This window comes from Natrix helvetica (assembly GCF_964273705.1).
Source record: "Natrix helvetica genome assembly, chromosome: 1".
Taxonomy (NCBI): Eukaryota; Metazoa; Chordata; class Lepidosauria; order Squamata; family Natricidae; genus Natrix; species Natrix helvetica.
Window position 1 is genome coordinate 35,766,922 of NC_138548.1, and position 18,033 is coordinate 35,784,954.

The following is an 18,033-nucleotide window of genomic DNA, read 5'->3' on the forward strand; positions in this document are numbered from 1 at the left end:
GATTCAATCTTATTTGACCCCCATTCCTCATCTTTTTTTCTTATGTTTTTATTTTTTTCTGCTAGCTCTCATGCTTTAATGTTATGAAAGAAAGTATACAGCATCTAAAGTATCATCAAGAAATATAGCTCAGCAAAAATCTACATAAGGACACAGTGGTAGAGAAGAAAACCCTTCTTAAAGTGCTTTGTAGAGAAATAATTACATGGCCAACAAATAATTAACATCTATGGTACCTATTAAGATGATTTGGGACAGGACAAGGCTCGGGACAAGGAATATTCACACTGACTGCTTTCTGCTTAGAAACTACACTCTCCTCGAGTTCATGGATGTACATGAAAAGTAGTCTATGGTTGGGGGGAGGCAAGTGGTGAAAGAGCCAAACAATGCTGCAAATTCCATACATGTTTGGCTCTGACTCCATTCACTTGCAGCAGCCCTAATAGAATTTTTCCATTGGTCAAGAGCTCTTCAAACAAAAAGACTTTCCATCCTACTCATAGAAGGCAAAACAGTTTTGTCCTACCTTATCACTAATTCCATCACATGCAAGCATTTTCCATGACCTGGATTCATTCATTCATTCATTCTACTAGTCCTGCTCTTACTTCAGTCACAAGGTTAATCCGTATTTATTTAGTCATTAAGTAACACCATAATTGATTAGGTATAGGGAAACAGCCATCAACTAAGGACGGCAGATATTCATAGAATATTCACAGAATATGTTAAAACACTCCAACGCCTCACAACATGATTTAACTTTATCAAACTAGGCCAGTGAGGTATAGCTCCAAGTCAACAACAATATGCACAGATTTAATAGTTTGTACTTTCTAAAGCTCTTTTGCTGCCAGAGGCTGGGAGAGAAGCTTTAGCTGCTTTGTACTCTAGTATCAGCACAAGGGAGGGGAAGAGGAAAGAAAGACACAGCTTCAGGCAACAAAACAAAACACCAGCACTGTGACACTGTGCAATAGAAGAAGCAATACTTCATTACTAAACTGGGAAAACATGTGAAATACACACATGCATTCTGGCAGGTAAGTGACTGAATTCACACAAGCGCTAGATTATTTAGCCAAGGTTTGTTTAAGTCATAATCGGCTGAATTGGCATCCTAAGCAATGTCATTGTCAGGTTCCGATGTTAAAGTGAGGGGAAAAACCCAAAACCACAGTTCTGAATTGAGTATTTTTTATCCCCCTCACAAACTCCGGCACAAACTGACATCCATTAACAGGCAATTCAAAGTCAGGACTAACTGTCCAGTAACTGTCTCACCTTTTAAAACTGTTCCCTAGCTCCGCCCACCCTCTATTCTTCCCTAAGCCCAATCAGTAGCCATTTAGCATGGAAGCCAGCAGAGTTCCATCATCAGGCCACACTCAATTCGCATGCCCGCAACTTTGGTTTCAGCCTTTTGGCCGCCCATCAGCTGTTCAGTGTTGATGTCAGCAGTGGTAACAGGTCTGTTGTGGGCTCTGCGGTTCGGTGGGTTTAGCGTCATTTCACCACCGAAATGGCAGCCCTGGGTTGCCAGGCACACCAGGGCTGACAGTCATCTTTTATGGGCAACTGTGCTTGTGTTCACAAACATGCTACAGTTAAGTCAAATTGCATTCTAATTTGGGAGGATGTGGGAATTAGGTCAATATACACTTATCACTGAATGTAGCACCTGCAGGGAAAACTGCATCAAAGCTAAATATATTTGTTCAATGTTGATTTAGAGTGATATATCAGTCAACTTTAGTTTGATAAATGAAACAAACCATAGGTTAGTAAACTATAGAGCCAATATAGTGAAAGGCAAAGCATCAACTGCTTATCTGTTTGCTTTAGAATGACTGAGTTCATACCATATGAAATACTTGTTTATGGCTTAGCATGTAAATTCAGTCTGGGCAATTTGTAGATTATGACTTACAGCTTCATATGTTGGGGGAACCCAGCCCACTGGGTAATATCTAATAAAGCCATTATTTTAAAGGTGTCTGATAATGTTATATCATACACAGACAATATGTCTCCTCAAAGGCACCTAGAGAAAAGAACATCATTTTCACTGTGCTTAAATGTACTGCAATAGAGTAAAATAAACAAGTGGCAACTACATTTGCTCTTGAAAGTTGCAGATTATGCCTTGCAGAGAAAAAAACTGAATAAAGCATGGTTAGCAGAAATGAGTATGGCTCTAGATCTTCTCATTGTTTTAAACGTAATATGTAATATCACACTCCTCATCCCAACCCTATCTTCCAGACAAAGGAAAAGATTTTGAGGGGAAGAGATTCAACTCTTTAGAACACAAATCCTTTATTTAGCATGGAAAGGGTATGTTATTCTACGCAGAATAGATTCTGTCAATAGACAGGCAAGACTTCTTATCTGGGCCAAGAATCTGATGCAAAGAGTCTAGTAAAAGTGTACCATCTAGCGGTAAAAGGAAGAAGAACATTTTGCACTCTATCAAATCTTCTCGTTTATCCATTTGAGGGACTGTCTCACTCCATTCACATTAGGTCCAGCAGGAAGGACATGTTCCAGGTCCCATGTATTCAGGAATGCTATCTGGCGAGGCCCAGAATCAACCCATTCAAGGCTTTTCTCCAAGGGGAATTGGTTACAATTCCCAGTTTCTGAGAAGTGAGAGGGACTGAGTTGTAAAAGCAGATTCTTCATGATGGCCCTATCACCCCAATGAGATGTTCTGAGATTCCCATTTTTAAGGATATTCCATAGCTTGACATTGTCAACCCAATCAAAGGCCTTCCAAGGATTAATTACCAGTAAATACATCTTGACTTATTTGTTGCATTATTTGGTTTTACCTAATTAACCAGATTATATTAGAAATGATTTTTCTTGTTTCTTAGCCTTTTCTAAATCAAACTTCAACATTTTCTTTTCCATATAGGCAATAGTGTACTGGAGTCAGTTCATACTAGTTTGTGAGCCAGTTAAGAGCAGAGTTAAGTCAAGATTCCCGGTACACAAATTAGCTGTTCAGCAGCTAAAAGCAAGATATGGTGGAGGCAATGGAGAGAAATTTCTTTTTGTAGAATTAGTTGTAAAACATTTACCAGCATACCATTGCATGTAGATTCTAATCTTGTTGGATAATGCTACATATTTGCTAGCATGTGGAATTAAGTGTGTGGTGTGTGTGTGTGTGTATGCATACATGTGCACATGACTTCAAGTCAGTTTTTTACTTTGGGAAACAGCCTGGTGGGACTAGAACTCACAGCCCCCCAGCTTCTAGCCTGATGCCTTAACCACTACATCAAACTGGCTCTTAATTAATTATGTTAAATGCCCTTTTTAATATTGATAAATAGACACATAGCTTCCAATCTGTTGGCCAGTCTGACTTCATCTTCTAGTACTAGAAGTTCTTGTGAGTAAACAGTAACTTCAAAGGTTCTTGCAAAGTAAAGAATAGGTTTAAAGGTACTTTGGGTATTGACATCTCCCCTGAACAGAATTTCAGTATCCCCATTCCACTTTCCTTTCATCTTCTCTAAACCAGTTACTATCTGACAACTGATACCCTTCAGCGTAAGATGAGAACTTGTCTCTGAGTTTGGAAATCTTTTGTAAGATGTTCTTTGTTTTTGTTTTGTTTTGTTTTCTGTTTACAGGTGTCATTGTAATACTGTTTTTTTTCTAGGATACTGTACATCTATACACCTATACTGTACATCTATTCACATCTGAAAGGGCTGTGTTCAGGGGTGAAATTAAGCAGGTTCTGACCAGTTCTGGAGAACCAGTAGTGGAAATTTTGAGTAGTTTGGAGAACCAGCAAATACCACCTCTGGCTGGCCCCAGAGTGGGGTGGGAATGGAGATTTTGCAATATCCTTCCCCAAGGAATGGGGATTTTGCAGTATCCTTTCCCAGGAGTGGGGTGGGAATGGGGATTTTGCAGTATCCTTCCCCTGCCATGCCCACCAAGCCAAGCCCACAGAACTGGTAGTAAAAAAAATTGAATTTCACCACTGGCTGTGTTATAAATAAGTGAAGCCCTTCAGATAATACAAACAATCTGAAAATCTAGTATTATATCTAAGTTTTTTTTAATGCTGTTTTTGAAGAAATGGTGTTGGATTCTCAGGAATGAGAACTCGTTGTATACATGATGTATAATGACAATAAAGGCTATACTAGAATGAGTCAGCAACTGGGTACTGTCATCATGATAGGATGAAGATTCAGTGATTTTTCAGATGTTTATGAACTTCAGCTTTAAGCAGCCTTGTTACCTTTTTTGTAACACCGCTGGCAGACTATACACTGTCAGCCTTGCTTTATTGGTCTTGAAACTTTGTACCTTTATTTCTCTGTACTGTGTCTCTAGCAATGGTACTTGGGATCCCCTGACAGAAGCCAATAGCTATGTTTCTATGACACTCACATACGTACCTATTCTTCATGGCTTATTCAATTAATATAGTTTGGGGAATCTGCATGACAAGACAGCTAGTCCCTGGGATTACATATGATATTTTAAATCATAAGCAATATGACTGAGCAGGGCACCCTAAAGGAAAAGGATTTTTAAAATGTCAAAATAACAGCTATGACCCTGTGATTGAAGCTGTCCCCACTTTTAAAATATGTATTACATGATTGTGGGGACCATCTTGGCTTTTTAATTTTTTTCCCTGGGGATGACCTGGGGCTACGTTCATGCAATATGAGAAGACAGAGCGTAGTTTATAGTTTAGGATGTCATGCACACACAGGCCAACAATGGTATCTACAAGCTGTACAGTAAGTTGCTCAGCCACATGGATGAGAAGTTATTAAAGTTGCTTCCTCCAACCCAGAACAACAGGCATCCAGAGAATCCATGAGGACATCACAAGCATCATCAAATGAGGCACATGCCATTACTTGTTCCCCATGTGGCTGCCATGTAAGTCTTCTTCTTCAGCAGCAGCAGTCCTGCCACATTGACTCCCTTAGAATTATAGTTTAATATTTGCAACCATTTTTTCTAATGAACATTCTGAAAGCTTTAAAAATCCCTAAAAAATCCTTCATTTCAATTACCCCTATCCCTAGCCTGAAGCATTCTCTGTGTGTGCACATGCATATATTCAGGTAGTCGACTTACAATAGTTCATTTGATGACTATTCAAAGTTACAACGGCACTAAAAAAAGTGACTTATGACCATTTTTCACACTTATGACTGTTGTAGCATCCCCATGGTCATGTGATTTACATTTAGATGCTTGACAACTGACTCACATTTATGACGGTTGCAGTGTCCCGGGGCAATTTGATTCCCTTTGTGACCTTCTGAAAAGGAAAGTCAAGGGGGAAAACCAGATTCACTTAATAACTGTGTTACTTATTTAAGAACTGCACTGATTCACTTAACAAATGTGGTGAGAAAGGTTGTAAAATGGAGCAAACTCACTTAACAAATGTTTCACTTAGCAACATAAATGTTGGACTCAGTTGTGGTCGTAAGTTGATGACTACCTGTACTCTGTGTGTATCCCACTGGCTCAAGGTGAGCCTTCCATCCTTCGGAGGCAGGTAAAATGAGAACCCAGACTGTTGGGGGCAATACTCTATAAACCGCTTAGTCTAAGCCTAGCTGCAAGTCTAAGTACTATTCCTATTGCTATCTGTCTGTCTGTATCACACATACCAATCTCCCTCAACGCGTGTATGCTGTTGCTATTCTTGTAAACCTTTCACCTTTATCCGGCTACAGTAATTACTATGCAACTTGCGCGCTCGCGTGTGCATCCTTATACAGCCACAAGTTGAACAGGTTGCCCCCACTAGGCCTGCAGCCGCCCCTCGCTTTCCCTGCGGAAACCCCTTTCCCATCATTTCAATTACATTGTCTATCGTTGCAAACCCCCTTCCCATCGTCTCCATTCAAGTCCACGACACCCACGGGCGAGGGCGACTTCTGTCCCTCCCTGCCTACGTCAAAGCTCTGCCTGCGCTCTGGTTGGCTCCCGGTGTCCTTAAAAGGCGACGAGCGAGCTGGGGGGGAGCGCGCGAGTGGCTGCCTGAAGCTGCCTCGTAGGAGCGACCTGTTTGCTGCGATGTCGGGCACCCGGGCGGCTGTGGCAGCTGCCAACGATCGCGCCTCTCGCCCTGCCGCCGGCGCTGTTCTCAGCGTCGGTTTGAAGCGGCTGCGAAGTGAGCCGGGCGGCAACCGTGTGACTGTAGTGCTGGGCTCTCAGTGGGGCGACGAAGGAAAAGGGAAAGTGGTGGATCTCCTGGCCACCGAAGCCGACCTCGTCTGTAGGTGCCAGGTGAGTAAGGGCTGCCCCGGGACAGGAAGGGCATCACCCCGACCGGTCTCGTTGTCTGCTAGTCTGGAGCCAGTTTCCCCGCTCGATTTTGCTGCTGTGGCTTTCAGGATGCCCTTGTTCACCTGCGCAGGTGAAACGTCCCTGGAATGTTTGAACACTGGTGTGGATTAAGGTGCAATGGACAAATAAAGAAACAAGGGCATACTGAAATATTGGTAATTACATATTGCTTCTCTGTTCTGATTCTTCTTGTTTCTTTTATTTCAAACGTTTTTATTTCAAAATTTTATTTTAAATTTTATTTTAAAATTTCCGCCACATTGTCAATGCATCCTTCTCCTGAGCTCTTCAGAATATTGGATCACGTAGACCATCATTTCCAGCGACGTTATCCAGTTATGAGTTGTAATTGTATAAGGGAGAGAAATGGATTTCCTGATTGGTGGGCCTAATGTGTGTTTTCTTAAACTTTCTGGTAATTTTTTCCCTGTCGCTAGATAGTATTTTCTGTTTTGTTCTATCCTGGCTCAAGTGCTGGTTTTGTTCAAAATTTATTTCATTATTATTATTATTATTTTCTCTTTTTTTCTGTCTTTGACTTTTGTCATTTCTCTGCAACTAACATTTCTTTTGGCCTTTCTTGTAATCTTCATAGCAACTTTGTGAAGTGGGCTAGTCCGAAAATGTACCATTGGTCTAAGGCTACCTCTGCACATAATGCACTCCCACAATTTGAACTAAGTTCATTTAGTTTAGTTTTTGTCATCTACTTCCTTTTTTGTTTGTCTTTTACTTCTGATGCATGTCTTTCTTACCCATGTCTAGAATGAAGCTGAAGTAGAAAGGGAGGGAGGCTTTTTAATACTGACTACAGACTAAATGTAGGGAGAACAGTTCTGGGTTATAAATAGAAATAGCTGAGCCTTGGTGACAAATGACATAAGATCTGGAAGTACAGACAAGCATGATGAACCTACCAAAACTGTGTGCGTCTGGAGAGTGGCGCATTTGTCCGGGTGTCTGGTGACGGCTGTCTGCAAGAAAGGTTGAAGGTGAGCAGAGGAACATAGTGAAGATTTATTAGGCATTGCTTTGGACTCATTGGCTTCATGCTTCTATGCTATGGTACATTATTTGAAGTCAACTTTGATCACTTGATCAACGTTTGTGTGGGAAGTATGTCTCTCTGAGCCCTTGGATCTTACAGAATATATAAGTGTGGCCCCCAGAGGGTTGCTGTTTCAGTTTGTTCTGCAGTCCCAGGGGAACATACTTTTTTTTTCAGACTGACTTCATACAATGTGCTAAACCAAACCAAATAAATTCTACTGCAGCTTGGTGTAGTTTGTAAGCAGTAGCTTATGGCAAGACCTTGTATGAATGTATTCTTTTGTGGTTGAACAAAATGTGACTTAGCATAATGTGTAAATTCAGGCTTGGTGTAGTCTGCCTCATACGTAGGATTATTGTGAAAATGTATATTGCCCTGAGCAGTTTGGAATAATTGTGAAAGAAAGATTAAAGGTAAAGAACTGAAATCACATATCATTTTGCATAGTTTCTCATATGATCATTTTTCACCATCATGCAATGCCTCAGTGGCTAAGACGCTGAGCTTGTCAATCAGAAAGGTCAGCAGTTGGCAGTTCGAATCCCTAGTGCCACCTAACGGAGTGAGCTCCCCTTACTTGTCTCAGCTTCTGTCAACCTAGCAGTTTGAAAGCATGTAAAAATGCAAGTAGAAAAATAGGAACCACCTTTGGTGGGAAGGTAACAGCGTTCCATGTGCCTTTGGCATTTAGTTATGCTGGCCACATGATCACAGAGACGTCTTCAGACAGCGCTGGCTCTTTGGCTTTGAAACAGAGATGAGCAGCACCCCCTAGAGTCGGGAACAATTAGCACATATGTGCGAGGGGAACCTTTACCTTTAAAGCAAAAGAGTGTAAAGTACCAAAGCGGACAGTGTATGTGTAGGTGTGCCACAGGACTTTGAATAATAAACATGATTACATTTCATCTAGTTCTGCATTCATTCTGCTTTAAATTAATTGCAGGTTCTCATAAATAAGTTACATTTATTTTATTTTATTGTTTTAAGATCTAAAGCAATTGTTCTGGAGTTATTCTAAGGAACTGTATGAATAATCTAGTTCATGAAAGCACCACCCAGCAACATATCCTACAATATACCTAAAGCTGCAAAACAGCTTTCCTACCTATTTTCTTTGATTCAAATTAGATACATGGAATATCTGCTTATATTCTAGAGATTGGTTCAGAATGTGAAGCTACCATGTGGCAATGGAGTAAAACAGCATATGGAGAAAGTAGTTGAACATTTTCTTCTGTGTTTTGGCTGCCATGAAAATTGGCAGCAATTTTGTAGTTGTAAAGAAAAGTTAGCATACACAGTATCTTCCAGGGTAACATTATGAGATTGTAGTAAAAATGAAGAGAGCACTTAGTAATCTTGGGTGATCTCAAAAGCTAAGCAGGGTCAGCCCTGGTTAGTACTTGGATCAAAGACAGACATGAAACATCAAGGCTTAGGATAGACCAGGAAGTAGAAACTGTCCCAGCAGAAGGCAATGACAACCACATTCCTCTTCCTGACAAGACAAAAAAAAAAAAACACCATGATCCATCTGTGTAAATCATTAAGAGTCATGTACAATGCAGTCATGTGCAATCTGTTCTTGGTCTGTGTTTTTTAGACAGCTGTTCTAAAACAGGAATGGGGAATTTTGAATATCAGCAACCATCCTTTTTTTTTTTTTTTGAGGGGGAGCTGGGTGCTGGCAATGTGGCAGAATAGGTGGGATTGAAGCTCTAGTGAGAAGTGTGGAATTTGGGGGGAGGAGAGGGTTGTTGGTTGTCTACCTTAACATTCCTGTTATAAAACGTATGTGATACAACGTTAGGCTTTGGGATTCACTTTTAATTGCTTTAAATCAGGGGTACATAAGTGATTCTTTTGAAAAATAGAAGTCTTTGCCAAGCAGGAAATAAAAAAGATAACTTCTGGCTAACATTTTGTTTTAAGATAGGCTGTTTTAAATGCAGATTATTAACCTAGCAGGTTTGAAAAGTGGTATGGATATGATAACATTTTTTTAAAACCTACAATTCAAATGGAGAGAAACTGTTGGTACAAATGAAATATAATAATTGTGATACAATTGTTTATCTAATGTAGTGTTACCTACTCCCTCAAATAATTTTAGCATTTCAAATAGCTCCAGAAAGAAAAATCAACACGAGAGTTAAAATTCATAAATCTTGTTGGCTAACAAACCCACTTAGTCTACAGCTATAATCCAGTCTTTTGGGGTCCATATTTGCTTAGTGTAGAGCGCATTGCTGAATGAGTGAATTTATTAAAACTGATAAAACTGATTGATCATAATTGGGCATTTAATAAGGAGACTGAAGTTTTAGGTTTTGGCATTGGCTTTCTGAGGATCATCTGTTTGACCAATGTGGGAATAGAATGGTGATTTGATATGACAGTTCTTGCAACAGTACTATAATTACTTATTATCAGCTTTTTAATGATTTTTCCAAAATCTGCTCTCTTAAACGGACATGACCTTATATAAAACGAATCAGAGTAGTAAAGAATTGAGAAAGGAACTGGGCATGGCAGTAGGGGAGCAGGTATGAAGTGGGTAATGATGACTTTGATTTAAAAAAACATACATTTCAAGCTTTTGTCTTTGGATGTAGGAACCTTAATTTTGTTAGTAAAACTAGAATGACTAAACACTTTAAATAATGTACTACATATTAAACATTCTTATTTATTATGACCTGCTTTTACTCCAAAGTCTCAGAGGTTTCTACTCGTGTTAGTCACATGTTGATTCTTTCTAGCCCTCAGATGCAGTGACAGATAACGATTGGTGAATTTTACGACTTAGTAGGAATTTATTTCACCACCAAGTCCAATAGTTTGGACAACTTACCGATTCTTGACAGCTTACAAAATCTAATGCAGAGTTGAAACAATTAAAAACAGACAAACCAAGATAGCTTGGATTAAAAACAGCCACAATAAATTATGACACAACAATCTCCCTCGCACCCAAATACATTAACCCCAACCTTGGGAACAGAACCAGGTTTTAAATGTTTTTCACGACCCCCAGGAGAATGGGCGCCATCCATACTGCTGACAGGATGCTGTTCCAGAGAGCAGGAGCAGCAGCAAAGAAGGCTGTTGTGGCCCGCCAGCGCAGTGGAGCTGGCAGCAGATTCGACCAGTGAGGAGGTTGGAGAGGAACATGGGCCAATCCTGGAGTCTGGGGAAGGCTCTGATGAGGGCTCTGTGTCAGAGGCAGAGAGAGGACCAGAGCCGTGTGCCAGTTATCAGCTGCCTTCAGAGTCAGACATCAGTGAGGCAATGAACAGCTGGAGCCTGTTCCCAGTGTGCGCATGCGCAGAGTTGTCAGACGAAGGGAACAGCTAAAGAACAGGAGTTGACTTGGGAGTAAGGCCACAAGTGGACAATGAATGGCCCTTCCCAGAGGAAATAAAAGAGGAGTGAAAGTGGAGTAGAGTTTGTAGGAGACAATTAGTTCGCTTAATTTGTTTGTGACTCTGAGTCTCGTTGCCAAGTTTTGCAGATATCGGCCTGTCAGCTCTCCATGCCAGATAAGGTATCCATGACTGTAAATCCACCCTCCCCCCCTTGAAAGACTTTGCTGGATGTGAATGAGCAGAATTCACAGTAAATGAATAAAAGGGTTTTTTGTCGAGATGAGGTTGCTTCATGCTCTTGGGAAGCCTAGGTCAGAACAAAGGCTGGAATCTGAAAAATAAGGGAAATTCATAACCCAGTCCTTTATTTGAAAATTGTGCATTTCACACAATGCACAACATTCAAAGGTGGGTTGGAATAATAGGGAACATCGCAAAATGCAGAGGCTTTGAACAAAGTCACAACTTCTAATTGGAAGTGTTGTGTTCTGCCTAACCATGACCAGCAAGGTAGCTAGGTATATATATAAACACTAATACAGGTGGAATACAAATCAAATACATATATGTTTTGTACAAACATGTAGCACATGCTGCCATAATTGCACATGTTACCGTTTGCAACCCATAAAGTTTTGTCCACATTTTATGGGGACTAGGATTACAACAATAAATGTGAATAAGATGATTTATTTTGCTTGATGCTTTTTTAAAAGCCAAGTAAACTGATACAAAATAGAAACTTATAGACCTAGCATCTGTTAAGCACCTGCTTGTGCTAAGAGAAAAAAAAATTGTGACATTGCTATTTTAAACTTGGTTTTCTCCTTGGGTACTTATAAAATTGCAGCAGGATCACCCGTATTCCATGAAAAGGTCAAGTTTAAAGTTACCGAACCTCTGTCAGAAAACAAGGTTGGTTTCCTAGGCTCTTGTTTGTGCTTCAAGCTCGGCTTTGGGTTAAATAAATAAATACAATGTAAGTCTGCTGTTCTGTGTAACAGGTGAAGCAGTCAACTAAGTACAAATGGCATGTGTTTAATCTTTTTCCTTGATTTCTAAGATTTGCAGGTAAGTTAATAGCAAAATGTAATTACTTTGGCTACTTAGCTCTCTGAGAAAGTGGAAGTTGACACAGTAGTGTTAATACTGCTATAACATCAGAAAAGGATTTTTTTTTTGCAGCAGTTTTGTTAGTGTTATAACCTCATTATACCTCTTGGCAGATATATTTTTAACTGGGTAATTTTAATTGGGTATTTTTTAGGATTGTTTATATACTGTTTTTTATCTGCTTTACCTGTACAGTGTTGTATTGCCTCCTCTTCTATGTTTTTATGTTTCCATGTTTGTAGTCTATTTTATCTATTTCACTTGACTGTACACCGCCCCGAGTCCCTTTGGGGAGAGGGGGCGGTATAAAAATCGAAATAAAAGGTAAAGGTAAAGGTAAAGTGTCTTTTAGTACTTGTGCTGCTGCTGTAGCGGACATGAAATTGTGGGGAAATAAGAGCTTTTAAGTAAATCCTGAGTGTATTATCAGCATAGTCTTTTGATCTGACATGCAGATATAGAAGACACAAAAGGCCCAATTTATGAAATCAAACTGTGTAACAATGAACAAATCCCCTGGACCATTTGCTGGTTGATTTAAAACTAGCCACAGCTAAGTTCAGGTCTAGGTGGTTTTGCAGCTTTTAACCATTTAGGTTTAACATTGACATTATTGTTCTGAGCTGACAGATCCTGCAGGCCAGGTCTTTGGAACCCTTTGATGAAAACTAGTCACTATGGACCTCAGTTAAATATGTTTTCATTTAGGTGCATCGCATGTTGTGCAAATAAACTGTTAAAAGAAATATTTAACAGGAATTTGCTTCTCTCTCAAAAGGTTAATTGTAACACTATAAGGCCATGGCCTGATTCGTAGTTTATCAGGACACAGTTATGCCCTGCCAATGCCCGTTTTTCCATGATACAGTACTGCTCTCATCTTGTTCCAGCCCATGGATGGAATAACCTTTAATTATCACAAGGTCTCCTGTTTTTAAATACTATTTTCTTCCTTAAGCCATCACTGCTGCACCACAGCTTCAGGGTGGTAAAATCTGTAATGCTGTGTTGCAACTGATCTTGAAGCTGAAATATGCTAACTTCTTGTGAATGTCATCAAATATATGTTTGGGGACATTACTGCTTTATTACCATATTAATTTGAATTTCATTTAAGATCAATAAATTTTAAAGTGTGATCATAGGTCAGCCTCCACTATAGCCATTCTCTTTGCAGCATTCTGAAAATAAAAGGTATCAAGCTTTTTGTTGCTTGTTGTTTCCCCTTCAATTGTCAGTTTCAATCACTATAGTGTTTTGTTGCTTGTTGTTTCCCCTTCAATTGTCAGTTTCAATCACTATAGTGTGTGTGTGTGTATGTATTCCAGCATAATTCTGGAATGCCTCAAGAAATTTTGAACAAACTTAGTACACAGATGACTTACTCTCTGGAAACAAATACTGTGGGGGTAAGACACCCCTAACACCCCTTGGGGGGGGGGTGTTCTGTTATGATACAACCTGTTGTGCCTTAAAATGGCTTCTATTGTATTGCCGTAAAATGGCTTCTACTGTACAGTGCAGTGGAGTTGCCATGGCAATGGGTTCACAGTATTCTACAAGGGGGTTCCTCTGGTAAGGGAAAAAATCCAACATTAGAAATTGTTTGGTCTGGACATTTCCCCCCTATAAATAAATACCTGGGCAACGCCAGGTTATCAGCACTAATAGAAAAATATAAAAGAATGAGTTTGGTCTAGTCTAGTGGTAAAGGCACCAGTCTAGAAACCAGGAGACTTAGAGGCCTTAAGTATAAAAGCTGACTGGGTGACTTTAGGTCAGTTACTCAGCCCAACTCTCCTCACAAATGTGTTGTAGGGAAAATAGGAGGAGAGGAGAGAATTAGGTACGTTCACCAACTTGAGTAATTTATAAATATAGTAAAGGTGAAGTATAAATAAATAAAAATAAAAAATCGCAATCACCCCAAGTTAAACAGCTAGTTGGTTTCAATTTATAGGAGTAGCTAGTTGCCCTGTCTCTTTTTTGTCTGGAACTATTTCCACCCTATTACTATCCTTATATCTTCATATTTTTCAAGAAACCAAGGTGATGCTTAAATGACGAATAAGAGTAGACAAGGAGCCTAAGGACATAATATCTATCTCTGCTGTAGTACCACAACAAAATTTTGTCTGCTGGCAGTAGATATGTTCTTCACCAACAGTAATAAAAATTATTTAAATATCTTATTTTATTTTTGGTAGGGTGGAAATAATGCAGGTCACACTGTCGTTGTTGATGGGAAGGAATACGATTTTCACCTCTTTCCTAGTGGTATAATTAATCCTAAAGCTGTTTCTTTTATTGGTAAGTATTCCATTCAGACTCATAAAATCCAAATATACTGTACATTTATTCTTTATTTCAGTAACATTTATCTATTATCCTGCTGACTTTTGGACTAACAGCTGCCCCTGCTTTTCATCCGTGCGCGCCTGGAGGTTTTTACCGCCCTATTTTCATCTGACTGACCATCTGCCCCTCCCCATTATCAAGCAAAATCCATCTACCCCTCGCCATCCACCACTGACCACCTACTAGCCCCCACTTAGCGACCGGCACTTGACCATCTTATTATCATCATTACCCCCCCCCCTCATCTTGGACTGGATGACTTTTTATACTGATACCCGGCTGTTACAATTTTACTGGACTATGGCATACGATCATACCATCTGCAGCACAGAGCCTAGGCCCTAATGAACTTTTTAACAGCATATGTATTCCAGGCTAGACCTTATCCTACTGCGGGAATCCCCCCTCTCGCAGGTGTGGCCCTCCGCCCTTTCTAGGGCCCACCTTGATGACGGATTTCTTAATCCCGAGAGGTGGAGGAAGCGGAGACTTAGGGGGTTTTTAGTGAAATGTTTTTTAAATTCTTTTAGGGGTTTAGGGGTTGGGGGGGGTGGGCCAGATCAGGAGCGACGACGGAGCCAGGTCACCAGCCGGGGTCTTGAGCAGAAGGAGCAGAGAGGAGGAGGGGGGAGAGGATATCATTCCCATACAGGGCTTCGTGATTCCAACAGTCGTAGGGAGGGGCAGATACGAGGACAGACTAACAACCCGTAGTCGGTTGGGAGACCGTGGGTGCTGGTTACACCCGGTCGCTTGTACCAACCCCCGCGTTCTAGGTGGTCAGGATCTGCAGGCCCAGGGCCTGAGGCTGTTGTTATGCAATGCGAGGTCCGTTGTCAATAAGGCCCCCCTCATTCACGATCTGATTTTGGAGGGGGAGCCGGACCTCGCGGGAATAACGGAAACCTGGTTGGGCCACGAGGGAGGGTTACCCCTCGTGGAAATGTGCCCACCAGGTTACCAAGCATTTCACCAGCCCCGGGCCCGGGGAAGGGGCGGTGGGGTAGCAGTGATCATCCGGGAGGATTTAGAGCCGAGGGAGTCCACTGTGCTACAGACGTCCGGATGTGAATCCCTGGTTGTGAAATGGGGCCCTAGGAGGCAGATGGGCTTGCTGATAGTATACCTGGCTCCCCGCCATACATCAGCGACCCTGCCTGAGCTCCTCGAGCTGATCTCATCGGTGGCGGTTGAGACCCCCAAACTTTTAGTGATGGGGGATTTTAACCTGCCGTCGGTGGGAGAAGCATCAGAGGGGGCTCGGGAGTTCATGGCTTCCATGATAGCCATGGACCTGACTCAAATGATTCAGGGCCCGACACACGAGGGAGGTCACACCTTGGACCTTGTCTTTGTCTCTCGCCAGTGGTTGAGTGATCTGGGAGGAGTGAATTTAACCATCACTCCTCTGTCATGGTCAGATCACTCACTCCTCCGTCTTGACTTCCCTGGTGCTACTCCTCGCCGCGGGGAGGCGGAACCGGAGAACACTAGATGGTTCCGCCCCAGGCGCTTGATGGAACCAGACAGGTTCCAGACGGAGCTTGGGCCACCTCCTGCAGCCCTGACCCGCCCTCGGGTAGAGGACCTGGTGACCGCGTGGAATAATGCGACTACCGGGGCCTTGAACCGGGTGGCGCCTTTGCGCCTCTCCGGCGGCAACGATCCACCCTGGCCCCTTGGTTTACCGAGGAGCTAAGGGTGATGAAGCGCCACAAGAGATGCCTAGAGAGTCGTTGGAGATCCTCCCGAACCGAACTTGACCGAGCACAGGTACGAGCCCATTTAAGGACGTACCTAGTGGCATTGAGAACGGCCAAACGTCAATATTGTGCCGCTCTCATTGCATCCGCAGAGAACCGCCCTGCCGCCCTGTTTCGGGTGTCCCGCTCTCTTCTGTTTCAGAGGCCACGGGAGGCCCCTTTACAGGGCAGGGCAGAGGAGTTTGGGAAATACCTGCAGGATAAAGTCGCTCAAATCCGGAAGGATTGGGTCCCCTTCAGTGGCCCAGTCGAGACGCCAGTGGCGAGTCTTGAGAAACCTTTTTGGGAGGAGTTTGACTTGGTTGTCATCGAGGATTCGGACAGATTGCGTGGGCGACTGCGACCTACCACATGTTTGTTGGACCCGTGTCCCTCCTGGCTTGTACTGGCATCCTGGGAGGTTACACGCGACTGGCTCCTGGACCTAGTGAACGCTTCATTGGGTGAGGGGTCTCTCCCGGCCGCCTTGAAAGAGGCGGTGGTGAGACCCTTGCTCAAGAAGCCTTCCCTGGACCCTATGGAGCTGGTCAATTATCGTCCTGTCTCCAACCTTCCCTTTTTGGCGAAGGTTGTGGAGAGTGTGGTGGCTTCTCAGTTTCCACGACATCTGGAGGAGAATGATTATCTAGACCCGCGCCAGTCCGGCTTTCGCCCTGGGCACAGCACTGAGACGGCCTTGGTCGCGTTGGTAGATGATCTCTGGAGGGCCAGAGATAGGGGCTGGTCCTCTATCCTGGTCCTATTAGACCTCTCGGCGGCTTTTGATACCATCGACCATGGTATCCTGTTGCACCGACTGGAGGGGTTGGGGATCCGGGGCACCGTCTTGCGGTGGTTCGGCTCCTACCTCTCCGGCAGGACGCAACGTGTGTTGGCAGGAGAGCAGAGGTCGACCCTAAGCCCCCTCATCTGTGGGGTGCCACAGGGGTCGGTCCTCTCGCCACTCCTGTTCAACACATACATGAAGCCGCTGGGTGAGATCATCCGTGGTTTTGGGGTGGGATACCACCTGTACGCTGATGATACTCAGCTGTACATTTCCACCCCGAACCACCCCAACGAGGCCGTCGAAGTGATGTCCCGGTGTGTGGAAGCCGTACGGGTCTGGATGGATGACAACCGACTCAGGCTCAACCCTTCCAAGACGGAGTGGCTGTGGGTTCCGGCTCCCCGGTTCAACCAGATAATTCCATCTCTGGCCATTGGGGGCATTCAACTTGCCCCCGTGGAGCGGGCGCGCAATTTGGGCGTCCTCCTGGATGCCAAGCTGTCCATGGATGAACATGTGACAGCTGTGGCCAGGGGGGCGTTCCATCAGGTTCGCCTGGTGCGCCAATTGCGCCCCCTATTGGACCGGGACGCTCTACGCACAGTCACCCATGCGCTGGTGACGTCTCGCCTGGACTGCTGTAACGCTCTCTACATGGGGCTTCCCTTGAAATGCACTCGGAGACTACAGTTGGTCCAGAATGCGGCCGCGCGGGTGATTATGGGGAGCACTAGGTACTCCCATGTGACACCACACCTGCGCGAGCTGCACTGGCTTCCTGTGGTCTATCGAGTGCGTTTCAAGGTTTTGATTACGATCTTTAAAGCGCTCCATGGCTCAGGACCTAGTTACCTCCGGGACCGTATTCTGCCCCATACATCCCTACGACCTATTCGCTCGCACAGAGAGGGACTTCTCCAGGTGCCGTCCACTAGACAATGCCATGGGGCGGCGCCTAGGAGCAGAGCCTTCTCTGTGGCGGGCCCAGCCCTGTGGAATGACCTCCCCCCGGATATTAGGACCACTACAGACCTCCGCTCCTTCCGTGTTAAGCTCAAGACCCACCTTTTTCAAATATCTGGCCTGGCCCAACCATAACTTCGTTACGCTCCTGAGGGGTTTTTAATTCAGCAATTTTATTTAGGGGATTTTAAACTGTGTTTTAACTGTGTTTTTAGCTGTGTTTATTGTCTTTCACTTGCAGGTCTACTCTCCTCCATGCACAAATGTAATTGTCCTTGTTTTTTTCGT

At 43.1% G+C, this 18,033-nt stretch overlaps 1 protein-coding gene across 1 annotated transcript in view; it reads left to right on the forward strand.

Annotated features, from left to right (window-relative positions):
- The first annotated feature begins 6,048 nt into the window (after positions 1-6,048).
- Positions 6,049-18,033, forward strand: part of ADSS1 (adenylosuccinate synthase 1) — a 29,638-nt gene continuing 17,653 nt past the window's right edge. The window contains exons 1-2 of the mRNA XM_081934207.1: positions 6,049-6,297; positions 14,100-14,202. Of these exons, the coding sequence (XP_081790333.1) occupies positions 6,085-6,297; positions 14,100-14,202 (316 nt within the window). The 5' untranslated portion in view covers positions 6,049-6,084. The remainder of the gene's footprint in view (positions 6,298-14,099; positions 14,203-18,033) is intronic.